At 40.7% G+C, this 19,543-nt stretch overlaps 1 protein-coding gene and 1 long non-coding RNA gene across 4 annotated transcripts in view; one reads left to right on the top strand and one right to left on the bottom strand.

Moving 5' to 3' along the window:
- The window catches only part of LOC113843859 (uncharacterized), a 59,935-nt gene extending 54,835 nt beyond the window's left edge, over positions 1–5,100 (bottom strand). Inside the window, exon 1 of the long non-coding RNA XR_003497730.3 lies at positions 4,950–5,100. This is a non-coding gene — a long non-coding RNA (uncharacterized lncRNA). The remainder of the gene's footprint in view (positions 1–4,949) is intronic.
- The window catches only part of LOC101805378 (signal recognition particle subunit SRP54), a 32,431-nt gene that overhangs the window by 10,365 nt on the left and 2,523 nt on the right, over positions 1–19,543 (top strand). Inside the window, exons 1-4 of one of the 3 annotated variants that reach the window (XM_027459393.3) lie at positions 5,214–5,442; positions 9,421–9,597; positions 17,021–17,087; positions 18,870–18,967. In XM_027459393.3, the coding sequence (XP_027315194.2) occupies positions 5,356–5,442; positions 9,421–9,597; positions 17,021–17,087; positions 18,870–18,967 (429 nt within the window). In that variant the 5' untranslated portion in view covers positions 5,214–5,355. Of the gene's footprint in view, positions 1–3; positions 175–589; positions 686–1,218; positions 1,675–5,213; positions 5,443–9,420; positions 9,598–17,020; positions 17,088–18,869; positions 18,968–19,543 lie in introns of those variants that run through there. The other 2 variants (XM_072038497.1, XM_038179412.2) reach the window with 2 other exon arrangements.

The following is a 19,543-nucleotide window of genomic DNA, read 5'->3' as shown; positions in this document are numbered from 1 at the left end:
CAGAACTTGACAGCACAGATGGCGCCAAAGTATTCAGTAAGCAGCCAGGAAGAATCCAAAGAGTAGCAAGAGGTTCAGGTGTTTCTACCAGAGATGTCCAGGAGCTTTTAACCCAATACACTAAATTTGCACAGATGGTGAAAAAGATGGGAGGTATCAAAGGGCTCTTCAAAGGTAAAAGAAAGTAAAACACTTACTCAGTGTGAAGGTCACTTGATATGTGAACACAGAGGAAGCTCATAATGTAGATTAGGTGCTGGGAGAGGGGAGGGAGAAGGGAAGTGTGTTGGGAGAGAAGGACTGAGTCCTAGTTCACTCATTTTCATGATGAAATCTACTGTTCTTCATGATGTTAATGTGTAAATTAGGAGTGAGAATTGATGTATTTTTTGCTTTATCAAGGTAGAGTTCATCACTACCACAGTACTGATACTTCAATTTGTTATGTGGGCAGGACAGGGACTGTTGATCCTTAATTACTCAAAGTAGTTGATGTAGTAACTTGATCATTGATTTGAATATAGACTTATATAAAATTCTGTTCTTTAGCCTTGTATGTTAATCCAATTTTTCTTCCATTTTCTTGAAGGCGGTGATATGTCAAAGAATGTAAACCCATCTCAGCTGGCCAAGCTGAACCAACAGATGGCAAAGATGATGGATCCAAGAGTCCTTCATCATATGGGTATGTGTTGGCTTTAGACAGCTTCACTAGGTGAATACCTGTTACAGTGATCCACTTGAAATATTACAGAATTTAGGAAGGGGACTCATTTGGATTCAGCTCTCAAAATGAGCAATTGGAGTAGTGTCTGAGAAAATAGTACAGTGATGACTTCAAGCATGTCTGTTGTGAAGCAAATCTATTCCTGAACTTCCATCCCCTTCCAAGCTTTGCCTTAAATAAGTCATTTTGACAAGAACAGCTTTTACTAAAGATTCTCATACTGGAATCTTTCTAACTGGTAATGGTAATTTATTCATGTTTTTTTTCCTTTGTCTAGGTCTTGATGCAAAGATCATCTTAAAACCTACTTTAATATTAATGTAATTACTTCCTCAGTTGTCCATATTTTGATAGCCATTTAAGCTTGACTGAGCATTGGGCTTTTGTTTGTATATTACAGAAATGGCCTCCTTACAGCACAGACTTTAGAAGCAAGATAGCTGTCCTTCAAAACTAATTAACGCATGCATCTTTTCACTTATTTTCTGTAGGTGGCATGGCAGGATTACAGTCAATGATGAGACAATTTCAACAAGGTGCTGCTGGGAATATGAAAGGCATGATGGGATTCAATAATATGTAAAGAAGCCTTAATAAAAATGGACTTGGTTGACTATTAGTTGCGACTTCAGTGAAAGGATTGCTTTCTTCCTTTTTACAGTGATGCGGGAGGTCTTTTAAAATCTTATTCAGGCTTCTCAGTTTCTACATCTAACTTCTGAAAACTATTTTTGCTTAAAGTAGTTCTTCTCCACTAATACCTGATGGCACAAGGAGTAATTCAATTTAATAAAATCATGATGTAAAATTTTAATATGTAGAGACACTTTTTAATTGTTTACATTAAATGGCAGCCATTATATTTGTAAACAACCCTGATCTTTGGTTATAGTAACATAAAATGTCACAAATATACTGTAAAATAAAATTAAGCAATTATGAACAGAGGAATGGACTATTTCTTCCAATTCTTCCTAATGAACCTTTATCAGTATGTAATGAGATTTCCTTAACTTGAATCATTTCTAATTATCTATGCCAAACAGTTATAGCAGTAACAACAATGCAACATCTAAAATGTAGAGGTGCTGCTGCTCAGATTTTTGAAGGTGTCAGTTCTGTACAAAAATTGTTCTCCAGCAGTCTAATCAGTCTTTTACATTAACACTGTAGGAACTGAAAACATTTATGTAGAAATCTTCAGTATATGTGACAGCTTGAAAGTCTTCATACTGGACTGCCAATTAAGCAGCTTTTCTGTTATCAAGAGTTTGTAATGTATAGTAGATAGAACTCTGTGGTGGTATTGAAGTTAAAATAGCCATAGATAGCTGTATCTGACAGGACCATATTGCCCCAACTCAACTGTTATCTGATCTTAATTTCCTGTCATCTTGTACTACCTCAGTCCACAGTGTTGGTCTGAAATGGGTGGAATCTACCGGTACACTTCAGAAGTGTAAGCCAGATAAACCTTAAAATCTGATAGTTTAGCAAATAGGGTGAGATCTTTCACCCTTATTTTAAGGAAAGGGAGTATGTTATGGATTTATTTAAATATGTTGAGTGCTTGGATTGTAAATAGACACCCATTTCTGTTGCCCAGATGACATAAAAATTAGACACAGTAATCAAAGTATGTCCATCTGTTAGTGGCAGCCATTTGCTTGAAAAGGTGACTGCTAACAGCTGATAGAGAACAACTTATTAGCACAAGAGCATAATTACCCACCTAAAACATAAGGCATGCTGTAATTTAGTTTATAATGTCTATCTTCTGCACAAGTAATGGTACATCTATTCTATAGAGAAGGGATGCTGCAAAATCTTTGGGTATGCTTTTTACTATAATAATTATACGTATAAAATGCAGTAATCAGTAAGAGGATTGGTTAAGTTGGATTCTATTATTTTCAGTGAAAATGAAACAAAAGAATGAATACTTGCAATAATAAGAGCTTGTCTAGGAGCTGTCCTCAGCTATACAAGTGGCACGTGTTCATGGAAACTACTGTTTTATAGTATTTTCAGTTTTTGAACAATTAAAATACAATATATGAAACCATGCAGTTGCATTAGAAAGTGGAAAATAAATCCACTTAAATAAAATTAAATGTGTTTTGCAACAGTTGGTAGGGGATAGTGGAGTTCAGCTGAATACTGTTGATGGAAATCAAACATGAGAATATGCATATTGAGGGTGAACAGTGAAGCACTGTTTCTGTACAGGCTTAGTTGGACTGTCAAGTTATCAGCAATGAACTTGTCCTATTTTCAATCCATTGCATGCGTTCAGTTTTAGTCTTCAGAATTTCCAAACTACTGCTACTGTACAGGAAGAGAACAAAAGATTTGAACTGATGTCTTAAAAAAAAACAAATAACAACACAAAGGCAGCCATAGGCTCATGCTAGAGGTTCTTAATTTGAAAGTTCAAATGTATAGAAGGGTATATAAAAACCCTCTCATAGCTTAGCTTTCTTTATGGGAGAACAACATTTTTAAGGAGTGTGAGGAAATAACTTTGTAGATCCTGCGGAGGACAATGTACAGAAGAAAATCTGAGCTGTTGCCAGAGAAGAGAAGCTATCATATTCTGTACCTTCTTTCAGTCTGGGCCTCTAAACTGGAGACTTAATTGCATCAAGCCAAGAGGAGCTATGTAAAACAAGGCTAGAAAGTAACAACTCTCAGACTGTCTTGCATTATTTAGACTTCTTGTGCTTGTCCACCACAGAACAGTGGTGGTACATGTGAAACTTGAAAAGTTGAAGCAAGTTTCACTGGGAATAAATAGAAGACTGAAGCTCATCCTTCTATGTCTGTCTTCACAAAAGCAGTTGGTGCTGCTTGGACTAATTTGCTGTTTTGTTGTATGGGCACATGGCTAAATCTAGGTCGAGAATTTGAGAGGAGATGATGAAGGGTTTAGGAAATCAAGTAACTGTAGTGCCCGGGGAAGGCCACGGGGAGGAGCCAAGGGACAAAAGAGCAGCGTACAAAATAAGCTCGTCTCGAGATTCTGTTCAAGAAGCACATCCCTGTTTTAAAATCAGTGATATCCTGCAGTTGCTCTCTTACAGTATATTAAAGTTACAGTATGTTAATAAATTCTGATATGTATGTGGTCATTAGTAGAAATAGGTACCTGATGTGTGTTCATTGTTTTTGAAAGATGATGGATATAAAACTTTGTAAATCCTGATGATTTTTGCTATTTTGTGTTATTCTGTGTAAGTGGAAAACCTTTACCAGCTGTGGATGTATTGCTGGCACATGTTTTCTCAGTTTGCTGCCTCTTGATGGAAACTGACTGGGCTAGAACAACAGACAACAGGTCTGATGGACTTTTTCACTCCTTTGCTCCAGACAAGGAAGAGAAGGAACTACCCTAGTAATTCAAGCATAAATGGCCTTTCATCACAACTATTGAAAAGGATGCATCTACTTCATAGAAGCTATTCTTAAGCCTCTCTGCCTGAGCAGCCCACTGAAAGAAGAAACAGTTTTGAGCCAATACATAGCTGGGTGATAGTAGCTGGACAATTAACTCTATTAGCACACAAAAATAGCCATGAAAAGGTACAGGTATGGTTTTGTCAGAACTCTGTGTTATTTTTTTACTGATACTAGTCTTCACCTTTCATCAGGACTTCCACTGTTAACTACTGACGTCTAATTTGCAAATGCAAATTGTTCTGGGAGGTGAAAGTATTACAGCACAGCTGCTACTGTAACCATAGAAGCAAAGGACAGCGAGTTGGTTCGTTTAATGATGTTCTAAGAGCTGCTAATATATTTTAATCAATTCTTAATAAACAGAATTCAGATCTAAGGATAAGGGGTATTTACTTGCCCTTATGCTAGTTTGTTTCTTTGCAGTTTTAACTAATACCTCATTATTTCTATATACAAAGCAGATGCTTGGTCCTGTACTGTATGAAGTAGCGCTGTACTCACTGGGCGCTTGTCATCAAACACTGATCACACATCCCATTTGTGAGTCACTTCCATCAGGGGAACTCTTCTGCTTTGTGTAAATCGGGTACATTTGTGCTCTGTGAGATCTTAATTTGCCTCACAATCTGGATAATGCTGCGATGTGACTGGAAAATGGTGTAAGAGTGTGCCACGGCCCGTAACTTTTGGAAGCCACGCTGAGGGACAGGGTTGAAGGATGGCTGTTGCCATCACGTAGTGTGTTACAGCCGCCGACTCCTACCTTTAAAACATGATTCCCTCCTCGGTTCCACAAAAAGGGTGCTTCAAACACTTCCTCCCTGCTGGTTGGCCGTGGCCGTGCCTTTTGCCCGGGTCAGCTCCGGCCAGGCGTGAGCGCCTCAGCCCCCAGGGGTCGGGACCCCCTCGCTCCGCGTTTCTGCCTCCGGGACGGTGCGAGGCGCCTCACGGCGGGCTCCCTTCCCCTCCCGGCGGGGCCGTGGGGCTCCCCTCGGACCCCAAGGGGCACGGCGGAGCGGGGCGGCCCGGCACCCCCCGTTGTCCTGCCCTCGCTCCGCGCCCCGCCCCGGCGGGCGGTGTGACGGGCGGTGCCGCCCGGCTGCTCGCCTCCCTGGGCCGCCGCGGGCCCGCTGCCGCCCTCCCCCGGCGCCTCGGCGGGCGGGAGGGAGATGGAGCAGGGGCTGTCCGCCATCACCCTGTACTGCGCCCCCGCCGCCGGCCCCGCGGCTGCCGCCTGCGCTATGGAGCCCGAGCCGGTGAGGAGCGGGGCCGGGGAGGGCGGCCATTTGCGGGGCGTTGCGAGCCCGGCGGGCAGGAGACGGGAGGAGGAGGAGGAGGAGGAAGGGAGGGAGGGAGGGAGGAAGGGAGGAAGGAAGGAAGGAAGGACGCGTGTCCTTCCAGTGAGCTGTGCTTACAGCCCGCGGGGCTCGGTGTCCTGCGTTTCACCTGTCACACAACGCCTCGCACCAACGGGCCCGATAAATATTGCATTAGGACAGGGCTCCGCTGCCGGGCAGGTGCCCGAGAGGGCCTGGCAGGCTCCGTGGGTCCCTGCTGGGCTTTATCCCGATACCTGTGTGCTGTGCCGAGCTCCTCGGGCTCGCAGTGCCAGGGGTTTCTTTCTTACAGTTCCCTTTCCGACTGTCCTATTCTGTCATCTGCTTCCAAAGCACCATGGCTTTTCAATTTCAGTTGGAGCACGATGGTGGAAAGTCAAGAAATACGCCAAAAAGCAAACCAAACCAAAACAAAAAACACCAAAAAATACCTACCCCCAAAATTAATATGAACGAAACCGGTAAGGCAGGCAAGGTAGCAGGGGCAGAAATATTTCTCAATAGGCATTAGCAGCCCTCGAGTAACTGGCACTGTGGGGTCGGTAGGTCTGTGCAAACCCAATTACTCGTCTTTCTGAGGGAGAGCGGCTGTCACCGGCCTTGGCATTTTGGAACAAAAGCTCTTGTACGTGGCACCGGGTTCTGACAGATGAGAAGGTGACAAAGTGAGTGGTCTGCTCTCCATAGTGCTGGTTGCTTTTCTTCGACGAGACTTGAGGTTTTTGCATTGCCTTGTGTTAGTTGTATTGAGCCCCAGTAGCTGCAGGTGTCCTGGCACACCTCATACTTGATTGTAGCTTATTTGTTTGGGCATTTTGATAGTGGACTTAAATTCCATTGTGCTGGATATTGTACCAACAGGGCCACGATGTTCCCTGCACTCTGTGCCCTTTTGGCCAAAGGGTGAGGTAGGCGAGGAGGTGAAAACATGGTTAACGAGGAACAGCAGCTCTGGATGTGACTTTCTGACAGGCGAGGCTTATGGGGAAGTCATAAAGCAAAGAAAAATTCCAAGAGGGCATTTGAAAGGAAAGGGAAGTAGCTTTACAGCGTTCCTGGAGTCTCTTCACAGCCTTAGCTGGTGTGGCAGAAAGCACAAAGGTAACTGGCCTTGTGTTGACACAAAGCTGACAGCGCAGAAACCACAGTAAATACTTGTATAGCGTGAGGTTATGTCAGCTGCCGAGCCTTTCAAGACCTATATAATATGTTGGAGGGGGATAGGCTTGCGGAAAAAAATGAGATGGCAACCTGAGCAGAGCTGTGTACTTGAAGGACGGTCTGTGTAATGAGCTCTTGCACTGGAAAAGAAAGATCATGCTTGGAAAGAAAGATCAAATGTGTAAAGCCTGAAGCAGAAAATAATGTACTGTTTGGCTGCAAAGCAAACCTGGATGATACTTAGGGAATAGATCTGCATTGCTACACTTTTGGGTAGACCCTGTCGGAGAGGTAAATAAAATTTACTGATGCAGAACTTACTGCTTGCAGCTGGATTGAGAGTTGGCTTTAAGTGGTGCTGTGTATGTAAAAATTAAAAGGACAAATGCTACTGTGATGACTAAAAGCAGCATCCGGGTTTGTTGGACGTGTAATAACCAAAGCAAGAGCTGACGTGTTTTATTTTATTTAATAATTTAGGACTCTGAACCAGATTACCAAGGGAAACTGGATTCATTGTTCCTTGATGAATCCTTATTGTCTTGAACTGCTCTATTTGTCTGAAACTTTGTACCGGTGCCAGCTGTGCTGAGCTTCTCACCGTAGGTAGTGTAAGTGGAGTGTGGGATGAGTTGAAAAGTGTGCAGTTTCCACAACCAGGGAATTAAAGCCCGCTTTTTAATCTTTAAGTATTAACTACAGTATTTTTCGAAGTTAAAACATGTTTGAAGTATTTGAGTTCAATGAATCAAAATCAGCAGAAGACTGTGCCTTTAGAGGAGCTTGTAGGCGAGGGTTTATGCTGCTCACGATTATTAATTACAATAATATTTGTGATGCTGTGTCACAAGAAATAATGCTCCTCAGTACTGTGACTAAACATGAACAATGAAATCACCATACTATGCCAATAAAAGAGTGTGAGATTTTCATCAGAGGCTGATTCTGTGGTGCTTCATGCTCCAAAAAAAACAGAGCTGACTTGCAGTAAGTGGTCTCTGCTTTTCCAGTGGCAGCAAGGGGTGCTCCCTGTACTCAGGCTGTTTTGCTTTTTTCAGCATTCATATTTTTGTAGCTTTGTTGTTCTGCCACTGCTGTTTCCAAGACTGAAACTCAGCAGAGAGAATGCACTAGGCCCAGCACAGTCAGCTTTGTGTTCCTGCATGAAAACATAAGGCCGTTTCAGCTGGATTATACTTTGGAAAACTTGTCACTTAATTCTGCTCTGCTCCTCCAGGAAAACACACCCAATGTGCCACGGTAGCTAAGAAACACTTCAGGAAGCTGAAATGACTTGCAGTTTTCTGAAGCTGCTGTACAAGGGCTAGGAAGGATGATGAATGTGTGTACTCCCTCTCCACATCGTAGGGCTTGGCACGTGATCTTTATATTCCCTCCCTCTGCTCTGTGGGCATGAGAAAAACCTATTGCCTGGAATGAAGGCAGCAGTTCTGCTCTCCTCTGCCTTCTCCTGCCCCGCTACACCATGCCCCCTGCTTATCCTAGCTAACAGCCTTTCTGTGTTGCAGGGCTAATTTATGTAATGCAGCAGAAGTGTCAGGAAGGGCACTACTGTGCTCATAATGATTAAGGGTTATCTTACAACTGTGTGATAAAAGTAAGTGTTTTTAGTAATAATTTTGATTTGTGATCTGTGAGGGCTGCTAGGGCTGCATAGACAAGAAGTCAAAAATTGGCACGTGTCTGTTTTATGCAGCCTTAATTCTGTGTGTGCCTACGCACATTTTCTTCCACAAGTTTCTTATGCCGTGCTTTGAAATTGCATGAACTCATGCATTTTTAAAAACCTTCACGGTACATTAAAAATGGGTGGCTAACATTTCCTGTCTTCTGTGTCCTTCTCTGTGTGACAGGCGTGTTTTCAAAACAGTTTTTGCATTTGTTGTAGTAGTATTTAAAAGCTCTACCAAGATGTAGACTCTGTTTTGATAGATAGAATACAAAACCTTACTAAAATTCTGTCTGTGGGAGTTATTAGCCTAAAGAATTATCGATTGGCCTTTGAACTAGGAGTGTATTTTTTCTATTGCTAGTGGCTCGAAGACGGCATTGTAGTATTCAGCAGCTCGAAGAACAAAACCAGACATTGTACTTCTCTTTTTCATCTGTCCTTACACACCAAATTAAGTGTCCTTCTTTTTGCATGGTCCCTTGTACTGGTGATGATTGCTGATGAAAGCCCAGAGAGGCAGATTCCTTGAGGCATCTTTCTAAATCTTGAGCCTGGCAGCTTAGTTATCCTTCACTCAGTTTTCTTTCGAACTAGAGCTTTCTGTCTAAACTTGCAAAGAGGTGGCTGTAGCGTCTGAGTTACTCGATGCACTTCAGTAGATGCTAATTCAGAAACCAACAGTACACTTAAATACTAACACTTACGTGCTCATCAAATTATTTAAAGTGTTCTGCTAAGGAACTCTTACATAACAGCGTTCTGTTGGAACAGACGTTTTATAAAACCACCTGTCTGTGCTGAAATGAAGGCACTTATCTTTGTGTTATTTCTGGTGAATAGATAATTTTGTATGTATCTTCAAACAATGTTTCAGTCCTATCTTTTAGCTACAGCCAAGCTCTTGGATATATCCTTTGTATATGGTAAACAATCTAAAATTCTTTAAATACCTCATTAAATTTTTTTGAGGGGGAACTCTTACAGTTTTGCAGCTTATTGCACGGAAGTGTACTTGAGATAATGATTTTTTTTCTTCATTATAGCAACTTGCAAATGGAGATAGAGGCTTTGAGAATGTGGAGCTGGGTGTCATAGGGAAGAAGAAGAAAGTTCCCAGAAGGGTAATTCATTTTGCAAGTGGAGAAACAATGGAAGAATACAGCACAGATGAAGAGGAAGATGAACAAGAGAAGAAAGACCTGTTGCCTCCTGTAGATCCTGTAGGTATTTTGGTTGATAAATTGCTGCTTCTGGTTTATTGTATAATTACCTGCATTTTATCCTTTAATTTTTATGTCACAAATATGATTTTGTGCATTAAAGATTCAGTAAATTCGATTGCCTCTAGGCACTGAGAAATCTCAGAGAAGTATTCTGAGAAGTTTTGTCCTGCAGCCCTCCCTCGTTGAAATAGCCCTACTAATTAGAAATGGGTTTAATTTCTTCACAGTTCTAATCTGTCCTCTCCAGAATCTTCCCCTCTGATAATATTTGCTTGGTGTCTCTTTTATTCACGCTGTCATTTGAAAAAATCAGTTGGGAGGGCATTTTTTCTTGTCTTTGTTGGCAGTGGAGAGTTGAGCTTGTAACGTAGTGTTAGCATACCAGCAATTAAAGGAGTGTACAAAGGAAAGAAACAGATGATTTGCAGAAGTATAGGAAAACTTCATTGATACATCAAAAACAGGTTTTAAGGGATCTGCCTAGTCCATGTATGTGAAGTCCATCTGTGTTTTAACCTGATAAGATTTGCTCAACCTGAATGACATCTCCATGTGTTGGTCCAAATCCAAGGGAAGTTAGGACAGTTAAAGCTGTCTCTAATAGTGCATTTTATGGCTACTAAAAAGAAAGAAAAAAAAACATTTCCCTTTTTGACAATGATTTGGTATCTACACTTAGAGGCACAATGAAGTACATCACCTGTTTTATTCTGTTGGAGTGTCTGACACTGTGTTTTATAGCCTAGAGATTTGCAACCCCAGCAGCAGCTTGCTGGAGGAAGCACCTCCCTGCCTTCTGGCAGCCAGCCTCGGAGAAGATAGGCATCCATCTCTTCATCTTTCCACACTCACAGTCTCATGATTCTTTTATGACCGCCCCACAAACTGGTGTTCCAACTACCTCCTACAATTCTGTCCTCCGTAAACTGGGTCTGCAGTCCTGTTCCCTGCCTGCCTGCGGGACTCCCTTCCTGGCTCTTGCTTTGCTTGCCTATACTGAAGTTAGAGGTGGAGCCCATGAAATTGGCTGGATCCTTCCCTGTGTGCTGAGTACAGTGAAGTGGCTGGGAGTTTCTGCTTTGTGCAGCAGCCAGTCCTGCCTGATTGCACGTTGGAGGCAAACGCCTGTTTAGAGTTGCTTGTTCCCACACTTCGATAAGAGTCTTGGCGTGCACAGAAACTGGTGCTGCTTCCTACCTCACGTAAGCATTGCTGTCAGAATGACTCATGCACCAGTGTTTGGGAATTGGTGCTTAAGAAAAGTCATGTATGAAACTCACTATTTTCTGTACTACTAGGTTCTGTGTTTATTTATATGTGCATCCTTCCAGGAAAGCTGGGATTTCTTGGGGGGATTGCAGTGGAGTTTGACTTTCTGCTCATTCTTTTCTGAGAAAGCAGTGTGACCACGAGGAGCTTGCTTTGGGAAGGACTATCAATCAATTTTTTTTTTTTTCCCCCTCTGTAAAATTAATTTACCTTGAAGAAAAAGTAGTAGTTTGAGGACTGAGCTGCAATGAGACTGTGGAAAGCTGGGGCTGGGGCTCTTGAGTAAAGCCATTCCATTTAATCTTGGATGGACTTGGCAGTGGCATCTCTTTCTTATTAAGCAGTTCTTGTGTACAAGGAAAAGTAACGTTAGTCTGAGAGCAAGTGTTTCAGTGTAGAAAATAAATATATTAAACTTATGAACAATGAATAGGTGTTAAGCTACCTTGCTGGGTGGGCTTTTGTTTGTTTGCATTTTGTCTTTGAGATTCCGTTCAAAGAAGTGCAAGAACTGTGAAACTTACCCAACATTCAGGTATCTTTGGAGTCAGATCAGTTCCCCACTGTGCAGGTTGTGTCAGATACCCATGGATGTGTACAAAGAGATTTGTTTTTTTCCAACTGTAATTAGCAGAGGACCAGATCAGTATAATTTCTCTGTCATTTCCCCTCAGTAGAGCAGTTTCACCATGATGGAAGGCTCAGGGGACTGTATGTGTTGTGAGGCCAGAGGAGTACCCACTGCTGTACAAATGGACGCTTAACTAAAAAAACCTGCAAATATTCACAAGAGCCAGGAATTCTGTGCGATCATTCTCCTGCTTTCCTAATATGGATTTTATTCTGAATACCTGAAAGTATATTGTATGGCACAGTTAAGATCGCTTTATTCCACTTCTATAGTTTATGAAATATTTAAATTTTATTACAATTTTTAATAAAAGGACCTTCCAAGGCTGAACATGTTATTGTGGAGCACAGTATGCCTTATTATGCATTGCTTTTTACCTTGACAGAATAAACTTGATTAGACCAAGGGTTGCCATTAAGTGAAGTTTACCTTATCTGCTGTATGCTTCGTGTATCCCAACTGAGCCAGTGAATTGAAGAAATGTTAGTCCAAGCTGAGCTTTGATGTTTTAGCCAACAGCTGCCTTAAAAATGTTTTTATTGTAGGATTTCTATAAAAGCAATTAAATAGTCAGTTTGCTGGGACCAGCATGTCTAAAACTTGTTATCTCAGTTGGGATACAAAAAAGTACGTTGCAAATAATAGCTGTTTCTGGTCCAATTTATTTTTAGAAAAAGCACTTTAATATTTTGAATAGAAACTTTACATCATGAAAATTCAAAGCTCAGCTGGTATTGGCATACAAGCAGGTTCTGAATTGAGTTTAAGAGAAACAAATGTTTTGCCGTGTTGTAAAGAAACTTCTGCAGTAACTACCTTGGTTTAATTATGCTTTAGAGCTAAGCAGATGATGACGATGTCTTTCTTGCTAAGCAAAGTAGCATGTGTGTACTCTGGTAATATGACAACTAAAGAGCTCACTGTGATGGACTGGTGTCACTCGTAACTAAACAAATTCTCATAAAGTACTGAGTCTTAGGCTGTGCTTTGAAACAACGATTCCAGCACTTCTGTAGGTCAGCGTTCAGGTCACTTACATTTTTGGACTGGAGCGTCCTTTTGTTGTGGTGTTTTGTTCTTTTTAAGAGTGAATTGAATCCAGAACACAGGGCATGCTTACTAAATTTTTCTCTGGTTGTTGTTTTTAGATGATAGCATTCAGTATTATTCATGTTCTCCTTGGCCTCTTTGATGCTTGTAAATGCTTTAACTGAATCTTCTATCAAAAAATTTAGATGCTTACACTTTACATGTAAATCTTTTGCTTCTGTCCACCAAAACCTTGCTTTATAACTTTTTGTTTTGTTTTAATTAGAACAAGAAATTAAATTTCGGTAACTTGTTCTAGAAGGTAATCTTACTGTTTATCCCTGGAATGCTGCTTGCTATGGAGTCTTGGTTGCATGAGTAAGCAGAACGTGGAGTCTAAGCTTTTGCAGAGCATCTATAAGCAACTATATAATTACTGATTCTAACCGTAGAATTCATCCTGAGCACGTTTCTGTGACAGAGCTCCAAAACAGATGTAATTTTGTTAACTTTCAGTGCTTGGAAAGACTGAAACACATTCTTACAGGAAGATTATTGTGATATCCTGTAGTTAAAAGGAGCTTAACTTCATACAGCAAAGAAAGCATTGTTTTTATGCTATTGAGGACTCTTAAACTCTAATTTCATTTTAAAAGTTCTGGAATGAGGGAGGAAAAACTGTGACTTAATAATAGCTGTTCATAATATCGTAGAAGCTTTTTTGATGAAGAAGGGGTATGTGTTCCTGAATCTTGTTTTCACTGGCTCGTTAATTGCCACAGTTCTGCCTGGCGTGTACACTGAAGGACCTATACAGCAATGACCAGTCATTAATGTAACTCATTTAAAATGAGTCTTGACATAGAAAACAATGAAAAAAATATCTATTTGGTGGTATTTAACTCTCAACAACATAGTTTATTTTTTCTTTAAATGGGAAATGATTCTTTACCTCCTTTTGCCATTTTCTCTGCCAACAAACAAACAAACAAACAAAAACAACAAAAAAACATATATTGGGAAAGTTCACATGTTACCAGGGACTGAAATCTGGCAAAAGTAAGTATAGATGTGGATTGTTTAGATGTGGATTGTTTATATGGTACACACTCTGCCGAGCTTCTGAGCACATCTATTCCCTTCAGCAGCCCCATACTAGGAAACAGTATCATATTGTTACTGAATCATAGCCCTTTGGTTTTATCAATGGTTGAATTCATTATGTGATTCCTACTTAAAATGCATTACACCAACACCTTCTGGAGGTGGATTTGGACAGGTCGTATTATGGCTGAGTGTCAGGTTAGAATTGTACATTGATGTTTTGTACTTTAAAAGCTGAGTGTAGCAAGCATTATGTTTTCTGTTTTAAACAGCCAAATGAAGTCATGATAGCAGAACAGTATAGGTAAGCACTGCAGAAACATACACTTAAGAGTAGAATGATGCTAGGAGAAATACTATTGCCTCCTAATACACTGTGTCCTGTATTCCATTCAAGAAGCACAGTACTACTGTGTCCTTGTTTTGATTGAAGCCATTCCTCTGGCTGAAGGATATTGATGCACAGCATCAGGGCACGTGGTTCTTACCAACCATTAATAAGACCTGACTTTGGTGCCAGTTTCCAGAGTCATTCAATGCATTAAAGCTACATCACAGAGGATTAGTTTGCACTGAGCTTTTGCATAACACTTCATATCACCCATAACATTCCACAAGGTTCTTGTTCTCTCCAGTACCTCTTCTCGCCTCATATTTGCCATTCTTCGTTAGGTCTCTGAGGTGCTACCCAAACTTACCTTGAGGGGAAAAAAAAAAAAAAAAAAAAAGAGGAGGGTTATTTCTCCGACATGTGTTCCCCTGTTTCTGCTTGTTCTCAGTGGTTTACTCTACAAAACATTTAATTTTTACTGCTTAATTTTCATAAAGTAGCTTCTCTTGGTTTTATGTTGCCTTTTGAGATACTTGATAGAAGGCTCCTTTTTTAAATTATCGGGACCAGCAAAGCAACACTGGACATCACAGAATCACAGAAAGACAGGAGTGAAGAAGTGTCTGGTTGGGCTAGAGACCTTTGTTGTCAGAAAGCAGAGGTTTCTACAAAGTTGAACTTAGAAGTACTTCTAACATACCAAACTGTTCTTTAATTGTAGTGGGAAAATAGAGGAAATAGAAAGCATCTCTGTGCCTGCAGAGTCTCAAATTTTATGTTTGTGGTACTACAATAGTACGTTAGAATATTCTGTGTCTGATTTACTCCTGTCACGTTGAAGCTCAGCTTCTCTTTTTATCCTTAAATGTTAAGGGGACTCTTGTAGCTTCTTGCGTACTGCTGCACAGCAGGCCTTTGTTTGTCCTGTGCACTGTGTGAATGCTTTTTAACCTTGTCACCTTGTTATGAAGGATTGTACAGAGGCTTGTCAATGCCATTATTTGCACCTGTGGCAACAAGCTTTTCCAGCACTTTTCTTGACTTCTTCAACTGAACAAACTGAGAAATGATTGTCGTTAGCCCGTCTGCCAGCTGAGTACGTAATCAACAAGCAGGAGGTGCTTTTGTGTAAGCAGGATAGCAGCTGGTTTTGCTTACACTTTTACCTTGGCAGGATATTTTCCATACCCACTGCCAAAAATATCTAGCATCTGGCTTTTTTCTGCCTGCCCAGCTTGAGTTTCTGGCTTGACAGATTGAACACAGTGATGAGATTTCCCCTGAGCTTTCTCTTCTCAAGGCTAAACAGCCCCAGCTCTCTTATCCTTCCCTCATGTGGGAGATGCTGCAGTCCCTTTATCATCGTAGCAGTGGTGCATCCCATCAGGGCTCATGAATTCACATATGTCCAGTTTGCTTGAGTATTCTGTAAGCTGATCCTCCTCCATACTTCTCCTTATGCTACACCTTCCCTCAGTCCTCTAGATTTCTGAAGGCCGGTCTTACAATTAAACACTGAGGTGAAGATGGCTTTCGCTACCTCAGCCTTTTCTACATCCTGCGTCACCAGAGCCCTTGCCCCATTCAGCAGTGGGCCCACATCTTCCTTTTGCTACCAAACTTACAGCAGCCCTTCCTGTTGCTCTTTAAATCCAGGTGCACTTTGGCTTTCCTAATCGTGTCCCTGCATACTCAGGCTGCTTTATATTCTTCTACATTATCTGTCCCTGCTTCCAGCTTTCTATAGTCCATTTCTGTGACTCAGTTTGGACAGGAGCTCCTCATTCATCCACACAGGCCTGCTGGCATTTCTGCCTGACTTCCTACTTTTTGGGATGGATTGCTCATGAGCCTGAAGGAGATGATCTTGGAATATCAACCAGTGTTCCTAGGCCCCTCTTCCCTCCAGGGCCGTTTCCCCTGGAACTTTTCCAAGCAGGTCCCTGAAGAGGTCAGTCTGCTCTCCTGAAGCCCAGGGTTGTGATTTGTTTTTTCCTCTGCTCCTTCCTCTCAGGATCCTGAACTCAACCACCTCACAGTCACTGCAGCTGACGCTGCCTCGAACATTCACAGCCCCAGTGAGTTCTTCCTCATTTGTATGAGTATGAGGTCCAGTAGAGCACCTCTCCTCATTGGCTTCTCTGTCACTCGTGTCAGGAAGTTATCAGTTCTCTCAAGGTACCTGCTACGGTGTTCCTCCAGCAGGTATCAGGGGGGTTGAAGTCCCCATGAGATGCAGGGCCTGCAAATGGGAGGCTGCTTCTAGCTGTCTGTAGAAGGCCTTACCCGTGTGTTCTTCCTGGTCAGGTGCCCTGTAGCAGATACACTTGGATGGCACCCATAATCAGTTCTTTAATCCTTACCTGGAAGCTCTCAGCTGGCTTCTTATCCTTGAAAGCTTCCTTGCCTACATGCAAATGCTTGAGGTGACAGCTGAAGCCCTGGCTTGTTGATTTGGTGATCCCTTCCCTTCACATTATCTTAGGCCCTTTGCTAATCAGCTCTGTCCACTGCTCCCTCACAGGGCCACCAGTGACTCTCTCCCTCCCTCACTGTTCCTAGCTTTGTTCTTCAGGTACAATTCCAAATGATAATTCATATCTGTGTTTAAATACATGGAAGCAGCTTCTTTGTTATGACCACTTTGAAGTGTTGTTTTGCTTGTTTATTTTTTAAAATGTCTCTCATAGTTCTCCCGTTACTACAATCAGGGAATACTTGGTTAACCCACTTCTCTCTTTGGTCTGACAGAATTCAGACCTTTATAATTGTAGGAGTTACCTTGGGATTGAGCTGGATGCTTGCTGTTTCCCAAGTCTGGGAGTAGGAAACAAAAAACAGTGAAATGAATGTTCCCAGATATAACAGCTTTCTATCTTATGGTGATACTTTACTTCATGCGTGTCTTGCCTAGACTTACTTTAAAGCAAAAATACTGTGGTAGCTGGCAAGCAGGCAACGTCACAGATCTTTCTTCTCTGTCTGAGCTTTCACGTGTGCTATTATGTACCATGAGCTTATGGCTATACATACTAATACTAGTTTTGTTGTTACAGACAACGCTCACGTGGGGACCCTACTTATGGTTTCATATGCTGAGAGTTGCCACTTCAACGCTATCAGGTATTGCTTTAGTTAATTCTTACGTAAACCCGTGAAGGGATATTGAGTCACTCTGACGGGCTGTAAATCATCTTTGTGATCTACCGGTCAGTTTTTCAAAAATATGATTGTGGTTTTGTTGTGTGTTGGTTTTTTTTTCTGTGCAGACATAATCTCTTGTCTTTAGCACTAATTTTATTTATTAATTTATTTTCAAGCAACAACTGTTGAATGAAGAATGAACAGAAAAATCCCTGAACACTTTTTAATTTTTCTCCATATGGATTGATGGCGATGTTGGCAAGGGATTTATTTCAGCATCTCTTATATAACCCTTTTGAGTGATTTTATCTGAAAAGAATGCTGTTTGGCCTAACTAAATTGAGTTTTTATGAAGACTTAAACTGGAAAGTATCTTAAAACACACTTAGTCTTGTGCTTTGCAACAGTTGCAAAATAAACAAAAATAGGGCTATTTTACAAGTCTTAAACCCACTACACAGAATTTTCATTGACCTGTGGACCTCATAAAATTTTGTTAAGTTTTTAGACAGCTTGTCATAATCTGTGTTCCTCACAAATTGTAAAGTATCTGTATTGTATACTGACAAATATTTGTGGGATTTCCACGATTGAACAGCCTCAATTTAAACTATTGACAGTCTACCCTATTGATTTTTATTGTTTTTAGAAGCACCATAATGTACAGTGTAATCCTCTTCATTGCATACTTTTTCCTCATACCCAGTGGTAGATACTGCTTTCCTTTTTTCAGAAGTTTTTATGAATTTGAAGATTGTTACATATTTGCATCTCACTTCAGTGTCATTGAACTTTGTCATTTGAACTGGTCTTTTGCAAGGGTCTGTAAGGATGCTTGCAAAATGACTGAATCCTTACAGAGCCATTCAGTTTCTGACTTCTGTTTTCACTGAAGATGACTAACTTATTCACATCCTCAAGGATGTGAATTTTTAATTTGAAGTGCAGTATATTTGATTTCTTGCTTGCTCTTACTCAAGGATCAGTGCTTTAGCCATCATCATGGTAGAGAGACTGACTGACATAAACCCACCTTATTCCATCCTTCTGATTGCACTACCTGTTTTAGCAAAGGAGAACTGCATGTAGCCTCTAGCTTGAAAACTGAGACAGCTGACACCTAAAAATTTAATTAATCCATCAGTATGCTACACAGAGCATTGTTAAAACTGATACTGGCTTAAAGTATACATCTATCAATAAATAACTTCAGTCGCTTGGTATCATTAGACTGAATTGTCACTCCAGTTGGTAGCCATGTATTTTTAACTAACCTTAACTTTCAGTTAAAGTTCAAGTAAAAGCTTATACTATAACTGATGACCTAGCAGAACAAACCTGGATGCAAAGCTAAAACTGGTAGAATGCAAACAATACCATCATCAAGGCTTTTGTTGTATTTTTGTTTTGTTTTGTTTTGTTTTTGTTTTTTTTTTTTTTGTTTTTTTTTTTTTTGTCCATTCTCTGTCTTAAGGAACGATTATTAGTATATAGACCCGTAGTATATAGACCTGTGTGGTGCCAGGAGTTGGACTTGATGATCCTTATGGGTCCCTTCCAACTTGGGATATTCTATGATTCTATATTTAGCTAATAATAACTATATATAAGTAGATTAGCATAGCAGATTTTATTTTTGTCTTTTGAGTGAAGTAGAACTATGGAAAACCACTCAGGAGAGATGACACCTTTAAAAGCAGAACTGTGTTCAAGAACTTTCTTCTTGCTACTAACCATTTGTAAACCTCTCTTTATTTTCAGTGTGTGATTTCCTTGGGGAAAAGATTGCATCTGTTTTGGGGATAAGCACACCAAAATACCAATATGCCATTGATGAGTATTACAGAATGAAGAAAGAGGTATGTGTGTGAAATAGGGTTCTTACATTTTTTTCTCCCTACTTATCTTCCCTTGCATTTTCAAAAATAAAATTTGTATTCGTGAATTACTTACTAAAATGAAGTTAAATTTTAGAACCTCTTTCAGTTTTCCTTCAGTTTTCTTTTGATGCTTGATTTATGCTTGTTTATCCATTAGTATTTTCTCACCAGCTTATCTGTTGGGTCCTGAGCACTGCTCTACTTGCTTCTCTTCTACAAGGCATTTTAAAGTCCAGGGTGGGAGAAAGCTGGAAGGAGCAGTTCCTAAAGAGGCAGCTGCCTCACATTACTCACTTAAAGTGAATGTACTTTAAAACTCTGAAACTTGTCCCATTTCATGTGATAAGAAGTGCCAAAGGTAAATCATCATGTTACCATTTGTTCTGAACTGTAACTTCAAATGAATGATAGCCAGTGCTTTATGCAAAAATAAAAAAATACAAAAATTAGTAAATCTCATTTGGAAGAAATGTGAAACGTTTAAAGCTTTGATACTTTCTAGTAGCTTTTAATTATTAAGGGTTGAAAATGCTTTATAGGTGGACCTATCACTGC

This window comes from Anas platyrhynchos, chromosome 5 (assembly GCF_047663525.1).
Source record: "Anas platyrhynchos isolate ZD024472 breed Pekin duck chromosome 5, IASCAAS_PekinDuck_T2T, whole genome shotgun sequence".
Taxonomy (NCBI): domain Eukaryota; kingdom Metazoa; phylum Chordata; class Aves; order Anseriformes; family Anatidae; genus Anas; species Anas platyrhynchos.
Note: the sequence above shows the minus strand (reverse complement) of the source record. Positions and strands in the feature narration are given on the sequence as shown.